This window comes from Ranitomeya variabilis, chromosome 4, assembly GCF_051348905.1.
Source record: "Ranitomeya variabilis isolate aRanVar5 chromosome 4, aRanVar5.hap1, whole genome shotgun sequence".
NCBI lineage: Eukaryota > Metazoa > Chordata > Amphibia > Anura > Dendrobatidae > Ranitomeya > Ranitomeya variabilis.
In genome coordinates this window covers 53,592,312-53,607,735 of record NC_135235.1, presented here as the reverse complement: position 1 = coordinate 53,607,735, position 15,424 = coordinate 53,592,312, and the positions used below count along the sequence as shown (strand labels likewise).

Genomic DNA, 15,424 nt, shown 5'->3' with positions numbered 1-15,424 from the left:
CGCACTTGCTTAATAATTGTGCACACTGTGTGTGGCCCCTTCACAGTATTTAGCTGGCCATATACATTAGATAGCTGTCAAGAAAGTCACTGACTGACATCTCTGCCTGGCGGCTTATCTCCAGGAGAATAAAGCGATCATCAGATCCAAAATCGGACATGTTTTCCAACACCACCATTCACACTAGTGTGTCAGCCGAACCTGTCGATATAGACAGGAATGATTGACATTAGCCTAATGTGTATGGTGGTCTTTACCGTAAACCCAAACACTGAAGTTCTCTGAACAGCCGGTGACACTCATCCACCGGCAGTGCAGAGAACGTCAATGTTTGGGTCACTGTGCGGGACCCTCAATGATCAGAGAAAGGTGATGTATCCTAGAAAAATGTAATTTCTTTCTGAGATGGGAAACACATTTACCCACCCATTACCAATATAAAAAATACTGCACTTATTTGATTTTCAAAGTTTCACAAAAAATAATAATTCCTTTCATTAATTTTACAGAAAAAATATTACTGCACGTTTTGTTTTTTTTGGCTCAGATGACTTTGCATATTTTGTAGCATAAATGCTTCAAAAATACAAATAATACACCCAATAAAAAACATTAATTATAATAAAGCTCAATGGAAAAGAAAGTCTAGAGTAGTTATCAATGTGATGCGGATTCTTGACCTGGAAGCAATCCAAAATACAATGGAGTCTTCTCATGGATGATGAGATGCAGCGGCCATCTTGGCTTTTCTTATTTTTACTGGTGTCAGATTTTTCGGTTCTACTGTTTTCTCCGCTGGAAACGGCATTAATGGTCCCATTCATGTCAAGATCTTCTTCTTCAGGATCCTTTCAAAAAATAAGTACATCAAGCATTATTAGTATGACCATTATGTGTAGTAGTATTACTAGTAGTATGTGTGGACACCAAATCCACCCCCAACCAACTACAATTTTCAATTGTTTACATTTACGTTTTTGGGTAGTTGCTTTTACCAAATTAAGTTGATTGGTGCTAACAACTACATTTACATATATATTTTTGACAACTTTTGTTAATAATTATTACATTTAAAAAAAATCAAGTTTTATTGCACATTTTAATTGTAGAAATGAAATGCTTTTAGTTGAAGGCATTTATCTCGAGGACAGATTCCTTCAAAACAACAGGATTGTATTGGAAAAAGGAGCAGACCTAGAGCACACATCCACATATGATACATTGATCTGCGTCTAAGGAAAATATTTGAAAATTGAACAGGAGGTTCTTGGTTAATATTTTGATCAAAGTTCATAAGCTCACTGCTATGTCTTGGTAACCTCTTTAATAGGTAATTTTCCCCACTGGTACAGTTTCGGGGTGTAGTTATGCGGTGTTAAAAATAATAGAGGAAGAATCCACTGGATCGGTGACTGATGTGGCAGTTGGCTTATACAGTTTGATCAAAATTTAACTATGAACCTCTTGTGCAGTTTAGGTAAATTTTCCTTAGCCATATAAGACTAACTTATAGTAAATGAATGTGTTGTCTAGCTCTCCCTTTCCATGATGTATTTAAAAAAAACTTCACCACTGAGACCCAGCTACATTTGAGGACCGTGAACACCATTGCTACAAGGTCTTGCATGGCTTTATCAATCGAACAATCCAGTCTGTGACAGTTTTATCAGGTGGCAAATCTGTCATCTTTACAAGACTCCAGTTTCCCAAAAGACCCCATAGAGCAGTGTTCCCCAACTCCGGTCCTCAAGAGCCACCAACAGGTCTTGTTTTCAGGATTTCCTTAGTATTGCACAGGTGATAATTGCATCACCTGGACAGGCAAGCATTCAATCACCTGTGCAATACTAAGGAAATCCTCAAAACATGACCTGTTGGTGGCTCTTGAGGACCGGACTTGGGGAACACTGCCATAGAGTATGGGACCCGAAGGCCGCTTTCACACATCAGTTTTTTGCCATCAGGCACAATCCGGCGAACTTTGAAAAAAACGGATCCGGCAAAAGTTGCCGCCGGATCCTTTGTTTTCTCATAGACTTGTATTAGCGACAGATTGCGACGGATGGCCTTACGTTTCATCCGTTTTTCAACGAAAATCGTTTTTCCGACGGCTGGAGAAAATGGACATAGTAACGTTTATTGTGTCTGTCGAAAAAACGTTGTTTGCTATAATGGAACCCTATGGTGACGGAATCCGGAGACAGATTCCATTTTTTTAACTGAGCATGCTCTGATTTTTTTTTAGGATCCAATTAGCTGGATCAGCTAGTTGGATCCATCAAAAAAACCGGATCTGTCGCATCAGTTTTTCACAATCTGCGACAGATCCGTTTTTTTTCAACATTTGACGGATTGTGCCATGTGTGAAAGCAGCCTAAGGAGAAAATTAGCTTCACCATCAGTTTTGCTAATCCCTTTATGTTATGTTAGTGGTATTTGGTTACTGTAAAGTCTGTTGAAGGCCGTCAGCTTACATAACCTACCTCGGACAGAGTTGACACTAGCTACTTTGTCTAGCAGGTCCCCAAACCCCAGCCTTCACACTTTAATGCCTATACAAGGATTTGACCTTACAATGGGCCCCCTGGGTTTTATCCACAGAGTAGCTCCTGGCTGGAGGAGTGAGCCTGAGTCAATAACCGCAAAGTCAAAACTAGGCACATAAACAGACGACAAAACTATAGTCAAGGAATAGTAGGTGTCATCTACCAAGAAGTCAGACAAAGCTAAGTCAAGTGGGCTGGTGTCAAAGTGAGTCTAGACAGACAGTGTTGGGATAACACATTGGGTTAAGGTCAGGATAACTAGGAAAAAGCACCAAAGCACAAGAATAAATCAAAGCACATTAACTGGAAACTCTCAGCAGTTTTCTTTTTTAATTAGTTTTAATTAGGGTGTGGTACTGCCCTATGGTCCAAAGTCGGGAGCTGATTATAGATGCTGAGCAGCTGGACAGCACACACATATTCTGCGCGACAGTCCCAGTAACCAGAGTATGCTTGGCTGGACAGCACCTGTGCCTCCCAATGATATTGGTCGTTTTATCTCCTCTACCACCAGCGCCTCTGTAAATGGTGAACCATGGTGACAAAAGAAGATGTTGCTCTGGTCGCAGTGTAACAGTTATTGTATGACCGTTATTATACTACATATTGTATAGCAGAATTATTTTTGTGCGTAATGACAATATTGTATAGTACTAAAGAGGAGTCCTTTGTTACCTCTGCTTTTGGCAGAGAACAAGATTTACAGTTTTAAAAAAGTCATGATTTTGTGATTCCTTGTCTGGAGATGTTTATGCTATATTTGTCAAATACGTGTTGTCCTAGTGATATGAATTGCTGCCAGTCAAGGGATTTACTAGTACAGTATGTAGTGAAATTATATCTATTTTTATTTTTTTTTAAGAAATTGGAATATTTAACCAAATTCAAAAAAACTCAGACATATCGGTATTATTTGGCATTAAAAAAACAGCATTTTAAAAAATTATGTGAAAACTATCTAAACAAGGTTAACGTGGATTAATATTTTGTGATACAACATGGAATGTAGTGGGGTTACCATTACCCAGCATTATCTCATCCTTAGGGATGTGTCCCATCATAGAGAGGATATATTAGTCCATTAAATACGACACACGCTCCATCAGTAGCGGTGGTCGTGAGGATGTACAAGACATTAATGAAAACCGTCAGGGGCCATCAGAGCATCGGCATTTAAGCGGTGGCCGATTGAACAAGTGATTGGTTATTTCCTACTTTTCGCCACATTTTTTATATTCCATTATGAACTCTAAAATCATTTTAACAACTAATTTACTATACACTTTTCTTGTCTTTTGGGTTATATTTCAAAAAAGTTTTGACTACTGTACAAGAAATCTGTCCTTGCAAGAAGTTCTTCAATTCAAGGGAAAGTAAAGGTCATCATGAGGCAGAAATATTTCAATGTGAAATTGGAATAAGAAACATCTAAGGAATTAGACAATACAGAACATCACAAACTATGACAAAGTTAGCGGAGTGCGTTGCCCGTTGTGGTTTGCACTGTGCAGTTGCTTTATCGAGAGACAGCAAATGAGCAATTATATCTATAAGACTCCCAGTAAGACGCTGATCTCTACACTTGTTCCTGGCTGTATTAATTAGGCTTATAACGCCTAGTGAAAAACAGAATGAAGCATGAAAGTAGCCTAATGGGCAGGGGGTGGAAACGTACGCCTGTAACCAAAAACAGCTCAATGGCCCTTAAGGTCAAACTCAACGAGTGACGGGAAAAAATATGTTCTTATGTTCTCGGAAGGTTTTTTATTGTCTTTGTTGCTCAGCTCTCTGTATAAATGACATAACTTAAAACAATACTTAAGAAAAACTTTTCCATCCTAAACATGTTATCACCAATCCACTTAATAAAAGAAAACAGCCCGGTGTGGGTCACACTTCTGGGACCAGAATGGGAGTCTTGTGTCCCTCTTTTTCCTCTTGAGCCCAAAGAAGTTGAATGGAGAGTCTGGTTGTGCATGAGCTATTATCATCCTTCCATAGCCTTGTCTTGCAGCCTTAGGAGGACCATCAGAGAACAGGGGATGGAAGCCCACCAATTCTGGCAATCAGTGGTGTCCAAGTTAGGGTCTCACATTGATCTAACAGCTATGACCTTTTCGGTAGGTAAGTGTGGAGCGGCCCCCAAACGCAGGGCAGTGGGGTACTCGGTACCGGGTCCCTCGGTCTCGGGTCTAGGGGTGTCATGGTGGCCCGACCCGGTCCGTGGCCCTGCTAAGGGGCGCCCAAATAAAGGTGTAGGTGAGAGTTTGTCAAGTGTTCGTGACGCCACCTGTGGTACTCGGTCAGGGTGACCGACGCTGCTAGAGGTCCGCTGGGGTGATGGAATGGCAGCTAGATGGTGTAACTTCCCACAGGTGAAGTATGTCCCCAGGGCTTCCCTTGATGAGTAGATGGTAATGGTGTAGGTCGCAGTAAATGACGAGGACACAGGGTTGCAGTCTCTTTACCTTTTTACTGAAGGCTTCGGCATCCACAATCCAGAGCACTGCTAACAGGGCTGGCTGAGACCGGCCGGTCCGAAGGCACATCCAGAGTTCCCTTTGCAGGTGGAAATCAGTAGCCTTCCTACTAGCGCCTGTGTGTTGTAGTACTTCCCTGCTGAGCATCACGGAATAGTCCTCACAACTGTTGTGTATGTTTCTGTTCTCTCTCTTCGTCCCCCAGATGGTTTGGATAGGACGCACCCGTATGACGGGGTAGGCCTGGAGTTATTTTATAGGGACCCTAGAGACGCCCCTCTCCCACAATTGCCTCCATTGTCTTCATTAGGTGTAAAGGTGAGACAGCCAACCTAGAGTTAACTGCCCTGCTGTAGTTCAAAGTAATGCGTAGAGCCTATTACTTCCTCGGTGTTCCGGCCGCCGGCTACGCACCTCAGAAGGATGTTGCCGATCTTGGGGCACGACTCCTCCTGGTTCTATCTCCTTTGTGCTGTGATCTCGTTTCTCACTTCTCCACAATATACTTCGCTTCGTGTTCTTTCTTAGGATGCCGCCGCAATGAGGTGCAGGCATGGCTCCATAATGATCTGTCTCGTGCTAGGCCACTGTCAGGATCCCACCCCTGACAGGGACCTCCCTGAGTCTTCCCAAGCAACTCTCTCTCTCACTAGATGTTACCTGGGCAAAACCCAGTCAGCTTCTCTCTAACTTCCTATCCAACCCCCAGTTTTACCAGAGTGTGAGGAGTGGCCTAATACATAGAACCCTTTGCTCCCCCTGGTGGCCGGAGTGTGAAGTGTAATGTGTGACTGTGATACCTGGTCAGGTGAACTCCTTTAGTGCCATCAGACGTACCATCACTCCCCCTTGTGGAAGAGCGACAATACTGCAACGACCAGGACTCTGGGGCGCTGCAAGTGATAACTTGTGTAGGCTAGAATAACTCTGTATAGAAGTGTTCCCACTACATAGTTTTATCACCTATACATAAAAATCGGTGAGTTATGTTTTATTGCCGTAAATCCATTTTTTGGACCATGCACTGATCCTTATAAAGGGGGGCCCCAAAGTTTCCTGTGTGAATGGAGATGTACTGTGCATGTATGACAAAACTTCCATATACGGTACTTCTATGGGACTGACAGAATAGCTACTGCTCTACCTCTCTTTAACATCATGATCGATGGGGTGTGAGCGCTAAGTCTAGTGCAGCGCTTGAAGGGACATCATATAGGATTTGTCTCTTTTTGAATACCAGGATAATATACAACCTCCTTTAGGCCTTCCTCTGGGCATATCTCTGTGTATCGGCTTTAGCTGTAGCATTTCGATCCAACAATGAAACCAATATTTATTTTTTTTTACAAATATTTTTCTTCACTACTATAATATGAAAAAAAAAAAAAAAAAACCTTGATAAATCTGGTATTGCTGTACTTGTGTCAGCGTGAAGAATAAAAATCCCAGGTCAACTTTATGAAATAATGAATGCTGTAAATACAAAATCCCATAAAAACAATTACCGTAGTTATGATTCTTGGAAGAAGGGGAGGAAAAAACTCAAAAATGGAACATTTCCCAGTCATGAAAGTCTTTGTTTGGAGATTAAAAAGCAAAAAGGCAAGGAAACAAGAAAGGGAGGAAAAAGAAAAAAAAAACTCAAAAATTGAAAATTTCCTGGTCATGAAAGGGTCAATTGGAAAATTAAAATGCAAGAAGGGGAGGAACAACAAAAAAAGCTTAAAAACAGAACTTAACTGCTCAGCCCTGAACATTGCAGTGGTGACAGCAGGTCCTGCACCAGAAAAGTATCGGTGGTGAGAATATGTTAGTCACCCTAATTCCAGGCTACCAACCCTTTCTCACCACTGGAAAAAATTACCGCTGTAACCCTGGCGTCAACACTGTAAATAGCGGTGAGAGCCAAGCTACAAGCTACAGCGGTGACTTCATCCAGTGGTGAGAACAGTCGGTAGTTTGCCATTAGTACTACGTCAAGCTTCCCAAAGTGTTCTCAACGCCTACTGGCCTGTGGCTCAGACCTCTTGTCTCTGCTCAACACTGCAATTAGCAGTGACAGAGGAAAATTAGCATAGCACTGGGCTACAATAAAATGGTGTCCGTCACCCCAATCTGCGCCTGCCGGTAACATGGGCATGGTGGTCGGTGTCTGATCTCAGTCTCCTTTGGCCGGTGTCTGCTGCATTTGCTGTGTGCACGTGTTGCGTTTTGATGAACTAAAAATGGCAGCTCCCAATAAATTAAAAAATAATTTTTCTACAATTAATTTTATACCATTTTAAAAAATATTTGCTTATATAATTAAATAAACATTAATTAAAAAATAAAATTGTGATACATTACCTTTAAAGCCCCGAGTGTCCACAGACCTGACTGTTAAATACTGAACTCTGCGCCTGCTAAATGTACTAAAAGTGCACAGAGCTTCTAAATCGCGCCTAATGGCTCGTCACCCTGTGGTGAACAGATGGGCTTTTATTCAGCCTAAAAACATATCCAGGGACTGAGTCTTTAACAAATGAGCCGGGCAGTCATTAAGGAAGTCGGAGAGTGCAAAAAAGGACAAAAAATCTAGTATGAAGTGTTCTGGGTCACTAATAAGGTTCTGCTGAAATAACTTTCTGGAGAATTGCTTGCTGATATATTTTGGCCCAGATTCATCATTGTCTTTGTGACTGTTCTTTTAGTTTTGTGCCTTTTATTTGTTTGGACCCTATTCATTATTCTGTTTGCGCATTTTGTAAAGTTTATTTTATATGTACTCGCCTGTTTTTCATTTTTTTCCGATTTGTGCGGGGAGTTTAAGGGTGCTTTCACATTGCGCTCTGTCATGCATAATTGTCGAGAGTGTACGCCTACTAGAAGCAGACGCCCAAGTGCAGTAGACTATGTCAGAGTGTCCGCCTCCAGTAGCCATATATTCCCAAAAATGATGCACGACAGAGAGCACATTCGCTCTGCCGGCACCATGATAGTCTATGACACTGTCAGTGCATACGTCTGAATCCTGTTTTGCAGGGGGAATTCAGACACAAGCCCCAATGGGACCCATAACAGTGAAGATAAGCGCAATATGAAAGCACCCTAATGGTTCCAGATGTTTGTGCCTGATCCATCAGCTTTTTAAAAAGGGGTAAAATTTGGCGCAACTTTATTCCTCCCCCCCTAATGTGATTTTCTGCACCTAATTCGTCTCATCATTTTTTGCCACTTTTGAAAAAGTTGTGAATTCTCGCTCAAAACAATTTGCAAAAAGTAATAGGATTATAAAAATATTTTTGGACTTTTTGACAAATTCATGAATTGCATGCACTATTTTGATGAATTTGGTGCAAGAAATGGTCTCCAATCTGTGGATCTCCAACTCCAAGCACAATCTGTAAACTTGCATCAATTTGTAAAGAGCCACAGGTTGGGGACCACTACTCCAAAGAGCACAAGTGCGTAGAACAGTCAATTCCAACTGGTAGTTCTCCAAATTTTGTAAAACCACAGGACAACTCCCACCGTGCTCTGACAGTAGGCATCCATGTGAAGAGCAAAAAGTTACTGTAAAGTAATTGGGTGTGAGCAAGTTCTTACAGTCATGGTATTATACTGTAAGGTGGGAATAGATGTATCTCTTGTAGGTTGTATCTTGGGTACCGTACCTTTATCACGCTCTTATGGTCTAACTGATGAAGCGTACAAAAGTGAGCGATGGCGTATTCTAGAAGGGCTCCAAATATAAAACTGAAGCAAATGCCAAGGTAGACATCAATTGCCTTGATAAAGCAGTTTGCGTTGGGCAGAGAGGTCCTGGCGCCCATCATTAGTGTCGTCATGGTCAGGACTGTGGTCACACCTGCAAAATTCATCACAGCAGAAGTACAAATTTAGGGCACAAAATATACAAAGAAGAAGCACACAAACCATAGACCTGTACATAAACGAGAGCGGCCATATGGAGTATCAGTTCCTTTATTACCAGATAGGCCATATTCTGTGGACTTAAAGCACCACTCCAGCGTTTTTCTGTAATGGTAGCACTGGAGCGGTGCTTCTAATCTAAGATCCCTGACCCTAGTCTTATATTTACCCAACACCATCTTCACCTTCCATCGCTGCCGTACCCATCGATCTCCAGCAGATTGTGAGCTGCCGGATCACTCCGGTGTTTGCTGGAGCGAGCCAGAGGTCACTTATCTGTTTATAGGTTTAAAAAAAAAATCACAGAAATCTTGCAATCTTCACACTGCCACTAACTGTATATTAGAGACTCACATGTCCTGATCTTTACAGAAAACTTTTCAGCAGTCTCATTACCGTCACAGACAGGATTACAAGTAAAGTAAAACTATCCATATACAATAGATACCATGACCTTTTCAAGATTACAGTATGTCCAGATTAGAAGCTCTGACAGCAAGAGATAGGGTTCGAGTCAGTCTGTTGTTGCCCTCGTCCATGTGCCCAACAGGAAGGTAGGAGTCTTAATTTAGTCCTATTGGCCAGTGTGAAAATTAGCTGCAGGCCAAGCAGGGCACAGGATGCGCAGATTTACAGCTATCCTTGACTGCCACTAACAGCATCTGGATATTAGACAACAGAGGTGTCTCCACACCCTACTCTCTTCCTACCTTATCTTTACATCTGAAGCCAAGTAACCCCATGAATAAGACCCGGGAGGGTCAAAACGTTGGGTTTCAGTCACATTGTATTATTTTGAACTCCAATACTTGTGGCACGTTTTTTTAAATTCTTTTTTGACAATTATATAATTTGGAATAAGAATTGATGAACTCTTTTTTGCAAACCTACCTAAGAGAGTGTGCGGTGAATTTGACCCTCTTCCCTTCCCACCTGGGCGCTGCACACTGATGTAACATCATCCCAGACAGGATGGGGTGAGCAATGCAGTAAAGAGCAGCTCCTGTCACACCAGCCCCCTAATAATGAATCCATATTTGAGATCCGAGGTGAGGGAGCGCGACCTGCTCCCTGCTAGTAGCCCTGAAGTGAAGAGGAAATTTTCAGGGGGCTTGCTGCCACTAGATGGCAGGGTAGGCCATGACCCTTCACCTTGGACTGCAGGCAGGGAGACATTATCAGGGGGCTGGTGTGACAGGAGCTGCTCTTCACTGCTCACCCTCTCCATCCGGGACATTATAACAGTGTGCACCTCCATGCTGTTACTATCAGTCAGTCTCCTGACAATCTCTGTTTCTTAGTAGGGAACAGGATTGTGGCCATGCTCCCTCTTCTCAGGCTGGCTGTTACTCACAGGAGAGGGTCACACTTGTGTGTGACCTATTGTCCCAAACAGGAAGAGGGAGCAGTGAAGAGCAGCAGCTGTCAAACTGAATTACAAGTGCGCTAAAGTTAATAAAAGTACTCAGAGCATCTCATCTTTATAGTTTATGAGGGCAAGGACAGTACAATTTTTTTTTAATCTCCCAGGACACTTTTTAAGACAATTGATTGTCTTCATAGGAATATAAATGTGGGGTGACATTATATGTTTGCTAAGTGGGACCCCAAAAAAACTTGATGTCATTGGAGACGTCTCAATGCGATTGTTCAATTTGGAACACCATTTTTTTTTTTTTTTTTAAGTATACACAAGGTTTTGATCTGAGGTATTTTATCATTTTTCTTTTTAAAGGATGGAGCCTTGTTTCAGAGCTCTGCATCCTTTGAATGGCCATATCAGGCAGTTAAATAATAATTTTCTGCCAGCAGCTACCACTAGGGGGAGCTGACTGTTAAGGGCTCCCATTGAACTTGATAAATGCATATACAGCTCTGGCAAAAATTAAGAGACCACTGCTAAATTTTCAGTTTGTCTAATGTTTCTCTTCATAGGTATATTTTTGAGTAAAATGTAAATTATTCTATTATTCTATAAACTACTGACAACATGTCTCCGAAGTTCCAAGCAATAAACCTTGTATTTATTTTCTGAAAATGAGAAATGGTCAAAATGACAAAAAATGCAGTGCTTGCAGACCTCAAATAATGAAAACAAAAACAAGTTCATAATCATTTAGAAACAATAATACCAATGTTTTAACTCAGGAAGAGTTCAGAAATCAATATTTTGTGGAATAACCATGATTTTGAATCACAGCTTTCATGTGTCTTGGCATGCTTTCCACCAGTCTTTCACACTGCTTTTGGGTGACCTTATGCCACTCCTGGTACAATAATGTAAGCAGTTCTTTGCTTGATGGCTTGTGACTATCCATCTTCCTCTTGATTACATTCCAGAGGTTTTCAAAGGGGTTCAGGTCTGGAGATTGGGCTGGGCATGACAGGGATTTGATTTGGTGGTCCTTCATCCACACCTTGATTGACCTAGCTGTGTGGCATAGCGCATTGTCCTGCTGGAAAAAACAGTCCTCAGAGTTGGGAAACATTGCCTGAGCAGAAGGAATCAACTGTTTTTCCAAGATAACCTTGCATGAGGCTTGATTCATATGTCCTTCGCAAAGAACAACCTGCCCAATTCCAGCTTTGCTGAAACATCCCCAGATCATCACCGATCCTCCACCAAATTTCACAGTGGGTGCAAGACACTGTGGCTTGTACATCTCTCCAGGTCTCCGTCTAAACATTAGACGACCAGATGTTGGGCAAAGCTGGAAATTAGACTCATCAGAGAAGATTACTCCAGTCCTCTATAGTCCAAGCCTTATGGTCTTTGGCAAACTTCAGCCTGGCTCTCCTTTGCTTCTCATTGATGAAAGGCTTTTTTCTAGCTTTACATGATTTGAGTCCTGCCTCTAGGAGCCTGTTATGAACTGTTCTTGCCGTGCACTACACCCGAGCTGCCATTTTCCATTCCTTTTGTAGGTCACTTGATGTCATCCTGCGGTTGCTGAGTAATATTCGAATAAGATGACGGTCATCCCGGTCAGTGAAGAGTCATTTTCGCCTTCTGCCGGTCTATAGCTTTGTTGTCCCCAATGTCTGCTTCTTGACCATGTTGTAATGGACTGCCATCTTAGAAATTTTAAGGATGGAGGCGACATGACGCTCACTGTGTCCCACTGCTAGTAAAGCCAGAATTGAGCCCTTCTTTTCCTCACTCAAGACTTTTCTTTTCAACTCCTTTGACATGGTTAAAAGTTATTTCTTCATTCCTATTACTTTTCGGATATTACTAGCACTTGTTTTGCCATCCAGCTTATCCTATTGCAAGAGGATTGTGAACACAACATCAGTGTTTTTTATACTTTCCTTTGTTAAATAAGATTTGGTTCAGGTGATCACCTAATCAGAAGCACATTAAATAGAATGAGGTGTACTCTGGCTGGAATGCAGCTGACACTGGAATGGAATGGCTGTCAGACATGTAGAGAAGCTGATTTTTATAAAACTGTGCAGTGGTCTGTTAATTTTTGCCAGAGCTGTATAGTAAGCTTGTGAGATCCCCCTAGTGGTATCTGCTGACTGCCTGATCTTCGACCTCTATAAAAATAAGTTACGAAATTAATCAGGACAAACATTTAGAACTAAAAATTGGACTTTAAGTTTTTACTCTGGCAATTGTCCCAAATGTTAAAACAAGGTTTACTTACCAATACAAATTCTTGCAGGTACTGAAGACTGACTGATCCAAAAGGACACCCAGGACAGTACAACCAGAAGAATAGATGGTACGTACGTCTCCAGAATGAAGTATAAAATATTTCTCTTGAGATCAAAGTGAAAAATCAGCTTTGGATACCGTCCTGTGAAAAATAGACAACTGTGTTAACATCTACAGTGCATGATGTATCATTTGTTTTTTTTTATAAATCACCTTTTTATTTTGTGGTATTTATTGACTTTTTTGGTGGCAAATTCTTCAAAATGGTGAACGTGGTTTATGAATTTTGCTGAAAATAAGGAAAACTCTTTATTGTTGTCTGTTATGAGCCTTTTTAGAGCAAAAAGTCACATATTCCGCGAAGATCTTGTAAAATTTAGTCTATGGCCAACTACACTGGGAAAAAGCCTCCAACATCCCCCACAAGACCCAAAACACAGGATTTAGGACTGAGTGGGACTTGAATGTTATAGACTAATCTACTAACCCTTTCCCACAGCTCAGTTAGCTGAGAACTTCCTCTCCGCTGTCTCGTTGCTCACTGGCCACATATGGAGAGATCTGTAAACTCTTATTTCCGATGCACCAATATAAACAATATAAAACTTGCTCATTCAACCTGTCCTAATGTGCTGCAGACAGACCAGTTAAAAAGGATTATTTCCTCTGAGTGCTTTTGAAGCCGTCTAGGGTGCTGGAGGCAACAGGAGTGAGGCAGATGTGGGTTACATAAGTCATCTTTTCTTTCAGCTCATTCTAAGTGAAATCTGCAGAGCACCACTTCTCGCTTAACCAGAATGACTTAAAACTCCAGTGCGTTGTTATTTTAATGCTAAGATTTAAAAAAAATCTATGAAATGCTCTGCAATATTTTTGCGTATCACGTCATTATGTGTCACACATCATACATGTTCGTATGTGTGTATATTATATTATATATATATATATATATATATATATATATATATATATATATATATATATATATATATTTATTAAGAAGTAGTATTACTTAAAAGCTACTTATTTTCCCTGCATGGCCTGTGTCTGCCACTAGGAGGAGCACACTGCATAGGAATTTATAAAGCTTCTATTGTTACCATTGTGAGCTCCTTAAATCTGTATTCGGTGAGCTCCCCCTTGTGGCAGCTGCATGTAAGGCATACTTTACCATTCAGCTAAACAACTGTAATCATAAGCAGTTATTGCACTTTGAGTCTCTGCCCTCTCAAACTGCAAAAAAAAGAGGGGCAAAGTAAAGCAGTGATTTTAGCCAACATGCCACTCTCACCCCGCTTTCGTCATACTAAATGTAATGCACAGTCATGATGTCACAGTACATGGGTACTGCACAGTGATGTCAAAATACAAAGATAACGCATGTAGTGATGTCACAGTACATGAGTAATATACATATTGATGTCACAGAACAGGGGTAATGTACACAGTGATGTCACAGTACAGGAGTAATGCACATAGTGATGTCACGGTACATGGGTAATGCACATAGTGATGTCACAGTATAGGAATAATATACATAGTGATGTCACAGTACATGAGTAATGCACATAGTGATGTCACAGTACAGGAATAATATACATAGTGATGTCACAGTACAGGAATAATATACATAGTGATGTCACAGTACAGGAATAATATACATAGTGATGACACAGTACATGAGTAATGCACATAGTGATGTCACAGTACAGGAATAATATACATAGTGATGTCACAGTACAGGAATAATATACATAGTGATGTCACAGTACATGAGTAATGCACATAGTGATGTCACAGTACAGGAATAATATACATAGTGATGTCACAGTACAGGAATAATATACATAGTGATGTCACAGTACATGAGTAATGCACATAGTGATGTCACAGTACAGGAATAATATACATAGTGATGTGTTGTGAATTTGGATTCTGGGCTCCCCCGGTGGCTACTGGTGGAATTGAACTGGTGTCTTCATCTTCTCTGTTCACCTGTTCCCATCAAGATGTGGGAGTCGCTATATAACCTTGCTGCTCTGTTAGTTGCTTGCCGGTCAACAATGTTATCAGAAGCCTCTCTGTGCTTGTTCCTGCTCCTAGACAACTACTAGATAAGTTGGACTCTTGTCCATGTTTGTTTTTGCATTTTTGTTCCAGTTCACAGCTGTAGTTTCGTTACTGTGTCTGGAAAGCTCTTGTGAACAGGAATTGCCACTCTGGTGTTATGAGTTAATGCCAGAGTTTTAAAGTAATTTCTGGATGGTGTTTTGATAGGGTTTTCAGCTGACCATGAAAGTGTCCTTTCTGTCTTCTGCTATGTAGTAAGTGGACCTCAAATTTGCTAAACCTATTTTCATACTACGTTTGTTATTTCATCTTAATTCACCGCCAATACATGTGGGGGGCCTCTGTCTCCTTTTGGGGTATTTCTCTAGAGGTGAGCTAGGACTAATATTTTCCTCTGCTAGCATTATTTAGTCCTCCGGCTGGTGCTGGGCATCTAGAATCAACGTAGGCATGCTACCCGGCCACTGCTAGTTGTGCGTTAGGTTTAGTTCATGGTCAGCTCAGTTCCCATCTTCCAAGAGCTAGTTCCTATATATGCTGATGCTATGATCTCTTGCCATTGAGATCATGACCGTTTGACCGGCCCACTAAAGGGTTAAAATCCTTGGCTGAGAAAGGAGAGAAATAAGTAGTCTGCTGAAATTTTTTTTTTTTTTTCTCTCCTTCTAATCTTTGAATGGCTCTGTGTCCACCTGTTTGTAATGGATCTTCAGAGTGTAACTGCAGGTTTGAATAAACTCGCCACGAAGGTA

The 15,424-nt window shown here is 41.2% G+C and overlaps 1 protein-coding gene across 2 annotated transcripts in view; it reads right to left on the bottom strand.

Moving 5' to 3' along the window:
• Positions 1-15,424, bottom strand: part of LOC143769726 (gamma-aminobutyric acid receptor subunit pi-like) — a 257,463-nt gene that overhangs the window by 108,105 nt on the left and 133,934 nt on the right. The window contains exons 8-10 of one of the 2 annotated variants that reach the window (XM_077258535.1): positions 12,592-12,744; positions 8,680-8,873; positions 465-848 (exon numbers count right to left, since the gene is read on the bottom strand). In XM_077258535.1, coding sequence (XP_077114650.1) covers positions 579-848; positions 8,680-8,873; positions 12,592-12,744 — 617 coding nt within the window. In that variant the 3' untranslated portion in view covers positions 465-578. Of the gene's footprint in view, positions 1-464; positions 849-8,679; positions 8,874-12,591; positions 12,745-15,424 lie in introns of those variants that run through there. The other variant, XM_077258536.1, reaches the window with a different exon arrangement.